The sequence below is a fragment of the Seriola aureovittata genome, chromosome 22 (assembly GCF_021018895.1).
Source record: "Seriola aureovittata isolate HTS-2021-v1 ecotype China chromosome 22, ASM2101889v1, whole genome shotgun sequence".
Lineage (NCBI taxonomy): Eukaryota > Metazoa > Chordata > Actinopteri > Carangiformes > Carangidae > Seriola > Seriola aureovittata.
Genome location: NC_079385.1, coordinates 4,651,287 through 4,663,164, shown reverse-complemented (window position 1 = coordinate 4,663,164; position 11,878 = coordinate 4,651,287). Strand labels below are relative to the sequence as shown.

The following is an 11,878-nucleotide window of genomic DNA, read 5'->3' as shown; positions in this document are numbered from 1 at the left end:
ACCATAAAATGTGATAAGACAACAATAAAATCAGTGCTACAGAAAGACCGCAATAACAAATATTTCTATTAAGGCAAGATCTGAAATCTTTGGTGTTTCAAAATGACTGCAGCTGTGGCCAAAATACATTAAATAAAGTTAGAAACTGCAGATAATGTTTTTACATTTTAATACCATTTCAATGTAGAAATTCCAAAGAATAATGACTTATTTCCTCCAATACTCCCAGCAAGGGTTCTTAGAAATGTGCTCGCCTTATCTGGCTTTTCCTTGCAGACTTGTGTTTATATGAGAAAGAACTGGATGCAACGGCACATTAACTTGATAACTACTACTACTGCTGCACAGGTTGGTAGGTGAACTTTCTCTGCCACAAATCTCCTTATTTGGACAGGCTGAGTGTTTTCACTGTTAGAGCCATGATGTCAACATACAGAGAGGTGGGTGTACTCTGCTAACACATCTGGGTGTGGTGTCTAGCGGACAAGGCTGTTTTTATATTTCTCACATTTCTCACATCAATGGGGCCCACTGAGCTGTGACACAGCACCTATATTTGGATTTGGGCTATAAACTCTCTGGCCCACAGCCTACGCTTCACAAAGTTCAGTCTGAAACACTCAGACCACTGAGCGACAGTTTTAATGAAATCAAAAGTGGACCACATGACTACACAGTTATGGTGATTTTCAGATGTTAAGTTAAAATAATGATTTTTATCTTTATCAGATTTATTTATTTAGTTGAGGCTATTTTACCAGATTAAAAAACAACAATCAATCGGTTAAGTGTTCGATGTTTTTTTTTAAATCACACGCATAAAAACATACATAAAAATCTTTTCTTTCATCTTTATCTTAAAAAAAGATGAGAGCTCTTTATTTCTTAAAAAAAGATGAGAGCTCTTTATTTCATAAAATACATTATTTGGGTAGATTATGCATTTTAAGTGCCAGTGTTTAAAGAAGAAGAAGAACAAAGTCATCTTTTTTTCCACCGGGGAATTTTCTTATTTCTGATACTGACACTTGAATTCCCATTAAGTATATCTTTAAGTCATCAGCAGCTCTCTTCCCTATTTAACCCACTCGGCAGTTTGTAATTTCCTCCCTCATACTATCTTGCTTATGAAATCCTCTCAAATGTAATGAAATATCCTAACACCAGAATTTTGTTCCTTAAAAAGTTAACATTTTGCGGATAAAATGTTTCCACCAGACATTTCCGGTGTTTAAATATAGCTAATATAGAAGTTACGCTGTCATCCATCACATGCTATATTTCAGTTGTTTCACAGATGCTCGTGTCTACAGTCAGAAAAGTAGAAGTGTGGTCATGCTGAAAGAGTGAGGTCATGTCAACAGAATTTCAACAACTAGAGAAAAGCTGACATGACGATAAATATCACACTGATGTACTTGTGTTTCAACAAATGAAATCCCCAAAAAGTTTGTTGAAGCTTTATTTAAAAAAAAGAAAAGAAAAAAAAAAAAGGAAAAATTACTTGGTTATAGACAGTTAAAGAAAAAGAGTGATTTAACTTTTTAAAGCAGCCAAAATGAGAAATCTGATCATTTCATTCATAAATATCTACAAAAACAGATTGAGATCTGACTCAACTCAATATACAGCACAAATTGTACAGAAAACATACAAAACCTGACAGACTCTTTTAGACCAGGAGGAAGCATTTTTCCAAACTTTTTGTATCAAGAAAAAAGCAAAAATTAAGGACTATGTGCATGTGAAGACGTCTTCTTTTACTCCTCTCCAGTTTTGTTTCAGGCCAAATCTCATTAGAAATTTACAGAGAAATCACAAGAAGGCTGTTTGTCTCAACCACCCAAATGTGGTCAGCGTCTCGTATTCTCCACACACACACGTATGGACACACATTCAGACAGACTCAGCCCGTGTTTGTGTGTTTTGAGAGTGGCAGTCGGTGAGAGTGAAACTGTCCAGTAGTATAATATGTATGTTGTGGGGTCAGGATTCGGCAGGTGAAGGCTGACTCGGAGCTCCGTTGCGGGTGCGGAGCTGAGACTGGGCTATGTCAGCCAGAGCGCTCTGGATCTTCTCCAGCAGCATATCGCCACGGTAAACCACGTCCTCCAGACGAGCTGCTGCGTCGTGGTTCTCCTCTTCCAGCTGCCGCAGACTGGCCGCCTGATGAGAGGTCACAGCAGGTCACATTCACGGTACTTTTGCTTCGTTTTTTTTTTAAAGGAATTTTTGCAGGTCAGGTTGTGGTGCGAACAAGCACCGAGTTTCAGCCCTCACACACTTGTCCTGAAGCCTCATTATTCATGTCAAAGGGTCACTAACCTCTGACTCGCCTGATGAAGATGGGACAATAACTGCATCCCTCACCAATGGCAACATACATTATGAATTGCCAAACAATGAAGTCTTTCAACCGCAAAATCTCTGATTTATATTTAAACCAAAAGTGTTAGTGTGGCCAAAAGCTGAATTAAACAATTACTGTACATATATACGTATATGTATTTTGTTGAAGTACTTCCATCTTTGCAGGAAACAGACATTAACATGAGCCTTTCTTCAAATGTTAATGCACTTTTTATTTGATTGATTGGGCCATCCCAAAAGCTTCAGCTTGTATTTGCTGTGGCAGTTCATGGTAGTACTAGTGTCATTCCTCTTTTCAGTTTCCCTCTCTTGACTGACTGCATGACTTTTTTTATCCAGAATTTGCTGATATTTAGTGGAATTCATTCTTCCCTCTGTCTGTACAATGTTTTCCATACCACTGGCAACCACACAGCCCCAAAGAATATTTCCACCCTCACATTTAACAGTTGGCAAAGTGTTCTGTTCATCAAATGCTACTCCATTTCTCCTCCAAACAGACCTTTAGTAATTGTGGTCAAAGAGCTCAGCTCATCTGTCTTACAACACTCATTTCCAAAGCCACATCTGGCTTATCCAGATGTTGCTTTGCAGACAGACTTTACTTTTGACTTTTCTAATGAAGTCACAGGTAAGTTTTCCTTCTGACTCTTTCATGTTGACCCGGTTGGTGCATCAGCAATCCACAGTGGAGCAGCGCACCGCCGCTGAGCCCTCCTGCAGCTCCTTTACAGTCAAACGTATGTTTTGTTTTGGTTCTCTGTCCAGCAGACCTGCAGTTTTATCTGAAGGTTTTCTCAAGTCTTCCAGATCTTGTCTTGACTTCCACAGTTCACCTTCACTCTTAATGACATTTCAGACAGTGGAAATTTAAAGCTGGAAGCTCTTTGATGTCTCTTTATAGTCTAACCTGCTTTTTACCATCAGTTAGTTTTAATTTCCGACCCTAAGTCAGTCGCTTCGAAGAGCTCATGTTGTTGATTGTTACCACAAGGTCTGAAGAGTTGACTGCTGACTGTCCCTATGACAATTCTAGTCCTGCCTTACAAGTCCTAATGAGTTAATGAAGTTCTGAGACTTTAAAAGTAGAAAGCTGCCCAAACTTTTTGCACATGACACAATTTGTGTTTTTTTTTCTTCTATTTCTTAAGTTCATGAAAAAAAGTCACAGTGCATTAAGATTCCAAGAAACCCCCATTTTAATGTCAGTTTGCTGCAGGGGTTGTACTAACTTTTCACTTAATCAAATCAACAAAATCAACAAAATCTACAATTTGCCTCACGGTGCCCAAACATTTGGATAGAATGTTTGTGATTCATTAAGGTAACATTTTCTGTTGCTGCATGTTTATGGCTGTTTTTTTCTTCCGTCTTTTACTGTTGATCAACAGCTGTATGTCAGGCTGTGAAGAAAATCACAATGCCACTTGATGAAGCTGCCCGTTAGTTTTAGTTATGGTTGATAGAGATGACCGACCATGAAACAGAAGTAAAGGAAGTGATATTATTAAATGCTTCACACGTTAAAATCTCTGAGGTCAAACAGACCTATTGGACTGGTGAGCTAAATTGGTTGAACTGATATCATAAAATAACTGGATCCCTTATGAAGTGTTATAAACAATCAAGACACTGTATCACACCAGACCATGTTGTGTGTATACACAGATTCACTCAGTTATTTTCAACAGTCACACTTGGCTGCAATTTCCCATTGGGAATGAATAATGAATAATAAAGAACTATCTGCTGGAAAGAGCTTCACACATCAAGTGCTTCTTTAGTGAACTGATATCCATGGGCCATATCCTTATATGGTTTTCTACTTTCAAGAGACGAACTAGAAAAACAGCATTAGTGTTGATATTTCCTCTCACATTCTGAAGTTTACCAAATTAATCTTGTCACTTTTCTCTAAACTGAGGCAGGTGGTGATGGGAACATAGCAAACATTAAGGAAAGGGTTTTTTGAGTGAAGTTGTTATTATTCCAAAGCTCAAATAATGTAATATAGAAAGTTTAGAATCCAGTGACAAAAGTAGGGTTAAAAAAACATGGGAAGTCATAGTTAGCTGTTAATTTAATTCAGCTATACTGAGAATTGTTCCAGATATTAATCAACCACTCACTCATATGACTTGCATTATTATTTATCCTGTTACTGCATAGGGATCATTTGAGTTTGACTTAATATGTCCTTCTATTTTCAGGAAAGGGATCACAGTAAAATCGCTGACCCTGAAAAACTTACTTAGTCTTAGACAGACCTTTAACTACAGTACGAACAAATATTCTGTAAGAGTTTCAATAGGATTTGGGGAGGAGAATATAAATATACAGCATCTATTAAACTCAATTATTTAGGTGTATATTTTTGTGATTAAAAAAAAGTTTTACTGTTGTGTATGTTAGCAGCATCTAGGCTACTTATAATTAGTAACCTAAACGACAGCCTGAAAACCGCCTGAGACGTCACTCTGCCTTTTAGAGTTGGGAGCCGTTAGTGTAAATTGCAGCTGTCCTTTGCTTTCCCTTGGCTCCCTCTACTGGCTGAAAGCTGAAAATACTAACTGGGCTTTGGTGTGTTCTTCTGCATAAGTACAGGCTTCTGGGCATTTAAACCTGGCTCTCCCAGACAGAAACATTTCCATAAGATTTCCATAAGAAGATTAATGGATCCTATCCAGTCACACTGCTATAGTGAGTTCTAAGGAAAAATTAGGATATAAAGGACTGTCAGAAAGATGCTTGTGTGTGCTGACCTGCAGAGCAGCTGTGGACTCCTCACTGGGCAGAGAGTCGATTAGTACATCCACATCTTTGGCTGTTCTGGCTATCAGGGCTGCAAACAGCTGGGCATATTCTGGACACATGTTAAAAAAAAAAAAAAAGAAAAAAAAAGTTGAATCTAAATACACGGTACAAGGGAAACTTTATTTATTGTCATTCAACACAAGATACGAGCGAAGCACAGCAGAGCGAAATAGTATTTACTCCTAATTTATTTTTTAAAAATATGTAATACTTTTTTCATATATTCTGTAAGTCTTTAGCAACCAGTAAAAGGTGTAATATTAAAAGCCAAAAATGGAAAATATTGATGTAAAAGAAAGTGAAATTCTGAGAGAAAAGATATACATTATATTCTTTTAATGGGTATGACTCTAGCAGACAAAATAAGTCTCCTTCCTGAGTGCTGACACCTGCATGTTTTATACTTGTGTATTGTTGTTTGTACAGATGAATGGGGATCGTTCAGGCATTTGGAAAGTGCTCCCAAGGAGGGACAAGACTTGATCAAGATCTTGGCTGATATCTATCGATTTTCCCATAACGTCAATTAAAGAGGGACTGAGTTTGAAGTTAGGTCTTAAAATACTTCTACAGGTACACCTCCAATTAACTCAGATGATGCCAATTAGAAGCTTCGGAAGCCATGACATAATTTTCTGGATTTTTCCAAGCTTTCCAAAGCACCGTCAACTGAGTATATGTAAACTTCTGACCCACTGGAGTTGTGAAATGGTGAATTAAGAGTGAAACAATCTGTCTGTAAACAATTGTTGGAAAAATTACTTGTGTCATACGCAAAATAGATGCCCTTATGGACTTGCCCAAACCATAGTCTGATAGCATGAAATCTATGGGGTGGTTAGAAAATTAGTTTTAAAAGATAAACTGTATGTTCTCAAAGTGTGTTGTTCCATATTCATAGTTTGACTGACAGGGAAACAGTAAATTTTGTCTCATTATGAACTACTTATTTCTGCCAATAGCCAATCAATTTAACAAGATTGAGAAGCAAGATGTATTAAACGAGAAGATAGATAAGTAAATAAAAAAGAAAGGGCACAATAGGAAAGAAAGAAAGAATAGAGCACCTTCGGTAGGGTTTGCGGGCTGATCTTTGTTGATAGCCGTCTGGATGTTACTGAAGGAGGCAGGAGGCGCACATTGTTGTAGGACGCCAATGGCATTACAAAACTGATCTGCAAGCTGGACACAAAACAACACCATTAGTGGATTGCAGTTTCATTCAAGGAAGCTAGCTGTTGACACTGACAGTCAGCCACACGCTTGTTGCTTTGTAATTCAGCCGAACAAATGTTTCAGTGTCCAATACAACCTGAAGCTGAACTTATTTCGTTATACAGGCCCCCGGTTATTAGCTACCCGGTGATGTAGCAATGTTAACAGATTGCTGAAATATTGAGGATACTGCTTCAGAGTACCTTCTACCTTCAGAATATATAACCAGTCAAGTTTGTTATGCAAGTCGCTGGCTATTTAACTACGCTTTTGTTTTAAAACTCCAAAATTTGCCTTACCGAATTGACAGCGTCTTGAAGCTGCGTTAGTCTGTCCGCCATGTTTTCTGTGATTTAACGAAATATCGCTGCTATTATCGCGAGAGTGTCCTGAGCATAAAATCTCGCAGAATTTGACGGTATTTGGAAGCTTTGGTTGGCTTATTATCGTTTTGATTAGCTGTAGCCAGTTCACCTCAAGACTCTCTGAAGAGGGAGTGTTCAATTCAATGAGTTCATATTTGTTATTAATTCATTGATTTTTTAAAAGAGTATAGAGCTGCATCAGGGCTTCTACCTCTTCTTGTTGCTCCTTGATGGGTACTAAGGTTAGCCTATAGCTAATGTTAGCTACCAAACATCAACAGGAAGCAACGGGCTAGCTAAGTTCAAATGTCTTGCACTTTGAGCTCTCCAGGTACAGCTATTTATTCTTTAACTAATTAACTAACGTTGATTATAACTATTTTGGATGGCAGTCGATCATTTAGACCAACACGTTTGTAATATAGGCCTCAAGGATTTGTATAACAGCATTATTGTGGTTAGTAAGTTTGCTAATAAGTAAGCAAAGATTTATGTTTGCGGCTGGTAACCTAATGTTACTCCTAGTCGGTTAACTGAACCAGTAACACTGAGTGTGTAATTGTCTTTACGTTTGCTGCAGTTCATACAAATATAGCGCGACAGTAACTAAATATATCACTTACATCACGGTAATGTTAGCCTGAGCGAATTAGCTGACACAGCAGCTGTCATCCAAGGTGTGACAAGGTTAGTAACCAGCTCAGTTGCATAAATCATGTTTTTGGCTAGCTCTCTGATAATTAATTTCTTTTTACTTCATTTTGGTGATTGTTCTGAGTATTTCATGTTAGTTTCATTGACTTTCACTGACTAACTGGACACTATCTAGAGATGTACACATGGGGAGCTTCAGTATCTATTAGTGTCACTCGTTACGTGAGGTCAGAAAGTGGTGTAAGGAATAGATTGATGAGGCACACTGTTTCCATTATCTGGCCCAGTTTATTACCCGACATAAAAGCCTGATTAAAATGGAAAGTACATCTTATAAAGGGTAATCGTGAGGGCAGGCTTGCTGGGACTAAATATCACTGTGTTTGATCATATACAGGCTTCACAAGATATGTATATGGACTTTGAACCAATGATTACAGGCTTGCAGGGACTAAATATCACTGTGTTGGATCATATTCAGGCTTCACAAGATATGTATATGGATTTTGAACCAATCATCAGAAGTGTTTATTGAAACAGAAGGAAAGATAACACACTACCCCAGCTTTTATCACACAATTTAAGATTTTATTTATATAAGTAATTAAATTGATTGGTCTATGCGCTATCTTGGTATTTGTTACATTAACATATATCCCATCTCTAAATGGCAACATTAAGGAACCTGCTCTTCTCTATCAAAACCAGAAAGCTGTTGTCATTAAACTGTTATAGTTCCTCATAATGATGACTTGTATTTTCTCAGGCATGAACTGCACCTTAGAGAAGGTCTTGGCAGATGCCAAATCATTAGTGGAAAGGCTTCGTAACCATGACAACGCCGCTGAGATGTTAATAGAACAGACAACATCCCTCAACAAGCGAGTGGATGCGATGAAACAGGTAAGATGTCACATGAGGATTGGTGTTAAGTAGATGTGAATGTTAATTTTATAGATGCCTTTATACAAAATGATTAAATGCTAACAATGGATAGAGTGAAACCTATTGGATAAAATTAGAATTAGACAGTGAGGTTAATCACTTTTAAGAAGCTTTTTTTTCTTTTTTATATATATTTTTATTTAAAAAACCAGCAATAATAAAACTATTCAAAAATATTTTTAACAATGAGCCAGGTCCAGCACTGTTTTCCAATTATGATATTTCTTAACATTTTAGACTGAAACCTTTCAGTAGTTAATTGGGAGTTGATTTGGTTGTTTCTTGTTTGCAGTACCAGGAGGAGATCGATGGACTGAACCAGGTTGCACGACATCGGCCTCGTTCCAGTCTGGTGCTTGGAATCCAGCAGGAAAACCGTCAGATCAGAGAGCTCCAGCAAGAAAACAAAGGTCGCTGTGTGGAATTTTGTGTTCATGTGGCTGATATTTTCCATGGAGATTCAAAGATTTGATTTCCAATGGGCTGCGAATGTTGGTATCTATACAAAGCTTAGCCTGATATAAACTCACATGTTCTTCACTTAAACATCACAGTTAATTTGTCATGTTTTTGTTGGATGATTGGGCTGCTTTGTAGTCCAGAGTCACGGTGGTCACTACTGTGTTTTTGTAAAATATGAGAGGTGTGGTTGCTAATCACAGCAAGGGGACAAGAAGCTTTTTTGAGTGTTGCTTCCTACACAAACCAAACCTCTGTTTATTCTTCCTGCAGAGCTACGAACATCGCTGGAGGAACACCAGTCTGCGTTAGAGCTCATCATGACCAAATACAGGGAGCAGGTGTTCAGGCTCCTCATGGCCAGCAAGAGGGACGACCCCGCCATCGTGACCCAGCTGAAAGAGCAGCACACTACGGTTAGTAAGGACCAGCTGATGCTGATCATTTTGGATACCTCAGTTATTCAATTTTTATCAGTTGATTGTGAACTGTGCAAAATCTTTTCCGCTAAATTTACTCTCAGTTCAGAAGCACACCTGATCTTTTATTGATGTATTTATTTTTACCTATTTCTTTTATAGGAAATGCAGGCACACATAGACAAGATCAATGAGATGGCCTCTGTGATGAGGAAGGCCATAGAGGTGGACGAGGGGCGGATATGTGAAGACGAGGAGAGGATTAAACAGCTAGAGGTAAAAACAAATGTTCCAACAATTCCAAATGCACAAGATCCTAGTCATCTAAATAAAACTCTGATGTGCGGTCCAGACCTTTGTCTGTGCACAGGGGTGCAAAATCAAAACTTCCAAATCCAAAACAGCCACAGGCTTTTGCATAATGTAATAATTCAAATCAAACTCCCTGGAGAAGGAAATGTGTTTTCATCTGGTCCATTGATTTCTGACGATGTTTCAAAGTCAAGGAAATAGTTGTGTTTTCAACATGCAAAATACTTGGACGCATAATATGCAGGCTTGTCATGGCCTGACTTGTAATACTGCAGCTTGCACTTCAGATAACATTTGGAGTTTTCAGTCATCCTTTGAAAGGACGTATGACCTATGTTTTGTGATGCTGGTAAATGTTTGTTACATCCATAATGTGTAAACACAACATGTAAACAGACCAATATTAAGCTTTGAGATACATAAAAAATGCTGATTCTTAGCTGTTACTTAAATTGTTAAATTAGTAATTATTTTTGGCTGATCTGGGGCAGTGGAAGAAGCTGTAAAACACATATACATATATCACCTGGACAGAGCTCTGGAGAGCCAAACCATTCTGTATAAAGTTTGTCATCCAATCAGTCTATGACATCCCTTCAAACCCAGCCAACCTGCATAACGGCAATGGCAAACACTACAGTGTGTGTTCAGTTCGGTTGCTGCCAGAGGTCGTGACCCAAACAGTCCATCATCATTATCAGATCTGAAGAGAAGGCACAACATCAGAGTAGCTCCTTGGGAGGGCTTCTTGCCACCGCACTGGACTGGCAGCTCCAAGTTGACCTAGGAAGGCAGTTCAAGTTTCCAGAAAACATTGCAACCACTTTGTTCTGCCCAGATATGGTGTTAACATCGGATTTTACAAAGCAGGAACTAACTGTCCTTTGGGAAGGCCAGATTGAAAAACCCAACGAGCACAAAAGGGCCAAAGGTCTCTAACTCTTTGGAGTAAAGGGACTTCAGTGCAGAAGAGCCACAAAAACATTCTGGAGGCTGCTGAAAAGGCCTCATGGTGGCTGTGCATCCAGAGGGGGGGTCCATGGATTAGCGCGTCACTTGGACACAAATTGGGTGATGTCTGATGATTAAACTCCAAAAACACCCTATGTCACTGATTTCATCACTGAAGATATGTATCATCTTAATGAAGTTGTGGTAAACATGTTAGCAAGGAGTTGCCTATTTACACACTCAGCAGATATTGAGCACTTTGAGTACCTGGTCCAATATTCGCTCTCCCCCTCTAGCTCTTGTCTTGTCCATAAAACTCTGAGGGACATATCGGGCTCTTGAGCGGCTCAGTGCTCCACTATGTTCACCAGCTAGTTGCTAACTCTGTCTGTCTGCTGTCTGTCTGCTGTGTGGTGGTCAGCCAGTAGTGCACAGTGGGTTTATCAGAGCCAGATATTAATTAGTGATGCTTTAAAGGATGTATGTGCACATCATATTTACTGTATGTGGAAAACAAAATGCACATTCAGCCATTTCATCTATCATCTGCTGTTAGTAGATGATACTGCTGCAACTTGAAAATAGTTAAGTGAAACTATTGGACCCAGAGTGATTAGAGAGACAACAAATCACACAATTTACATCCAAGCTTGTGGTATATTTAGTAATGTGACTGATTTGGATCCAACAATGTGCAACACTAGGTGTGATTTTGCAGTAGTGGTTGTGGTATTGTTTCATCTAAATTCATGGCTGTATATTTCTGTGTGTGCCTTTTTAGCTGGAGAACAGTGGACTTCGAGAGCTGCTGGGAATCAGTCGCGAGGCATTCCTCGTTCTTAAGAGAGAAGACGCATCAGAGAGCACGTCACTGTCGCCATTGCTGACCAGTGCTGACGTCAGCTTACGAAAAAGTTAGAGCCCAGGTCACTGCCCGACCCCTTCCCCCCTCAACTGCTGCCACTACTGTGTACAGTATGTATAGTCTGTTGCCACATACCACTTCACCTTTCACCCTAAAGACTCTTCCAGTGGTCCCCCACCTCCTCCGGGTGCTTTTACAGCATGATGCTACAGAGTTGCATCCCTGTCTGGTGATTCAGACACAAGCAGTGTGTACCCATCTTTCTCATGTTTTTTTCTTTTTTTGGTGGTACTTCTGTTATGTTGTGTATTTGCCAGCATGCATGAACCTGTGGTGCCTGCAAGGTTTTAAAGAGTGAATGAGTAAAAGAAGGGCTTGAGTTAATAAATCTGCAAACACAAAATTGTCTCTTCTGAGTTTATATGGATGTAATTTTGCTTTCAAATGTCTGACACAACACAGATTCCCATGTCTCTGGTTTTCTTTGGGTGGCTTGTGCAAGTTCGGAA

At 39.0% G+C, this 11,878-nt stretch overlaps 2 protein-coding genes across 3 annotated transcripts; one reads left to right on the top strand and one right to left on the bottom strand.

Moving 5' to 3' along the window:
• Window positions 1–1,448: 1,448 nt before the first annotated feature.
• med21 (mediator complex subunit 21) lies at window positions 1,449–6,746 on the bottom strand. Its single transcript, XM_056367013.1, has 4 exons — window positions 6,699–6,746; window positions 6,252–6,366; window positions 5,133–5,233; window positions 1,449–2,166 (listed from the first exon to the last, which is right to left on the bottom strand). Exons 1-4 carry the CDS (start codon window positions 6,738–6,740, stop codon window positions 1,987–1,989), a joined length of 438 nt encoding a protein of 145 aa, XP_056222988.1. The 5' UTR covers window positions 6,741–6,746; the 3' UTR covers window positions 1,449–1,986.
• Window positions 6,747–6,813: 67 nt separating this feature from the next.
• fgfr1op2 (FGFR1 oncogene partner 2) lies at window positions 6,814–11,772 on the top strand. Of its 2 annotated transcripts, none has more exons than XM_056366985.1 (6): window positions 6,814–7,095; window positions 8,185–8,321; window positions 8,656–8,773; window positions 9,096–9,238; window positions 9,404–9,517; window positions 11,286–11,772. In XM_056366985.1, the coding sequence occupies exons 1-6, from the start codon at window positions 7,071–7,073 to the stop codon at window positions 11,421–11,423; spliced, it is 675 nt and encodes a 224-aa protein (XP_056222960.1). In that variant the 5' UTR covers window positions 6,814–7,070; the 3' UTR covers window positions 11,424–11,772. The 2 variants fall into 2 exon arrangements, with proteins under 2 accessions (XP_056222960.1, XP_056222961.1); XM_056366986.1 differs by lacking the exon at window positions 6,814–7,095 and adding an exon at window positions 7,120–7,451.
• Window positions 11,773–11,878: the final 106 nt, after the last annotated feature.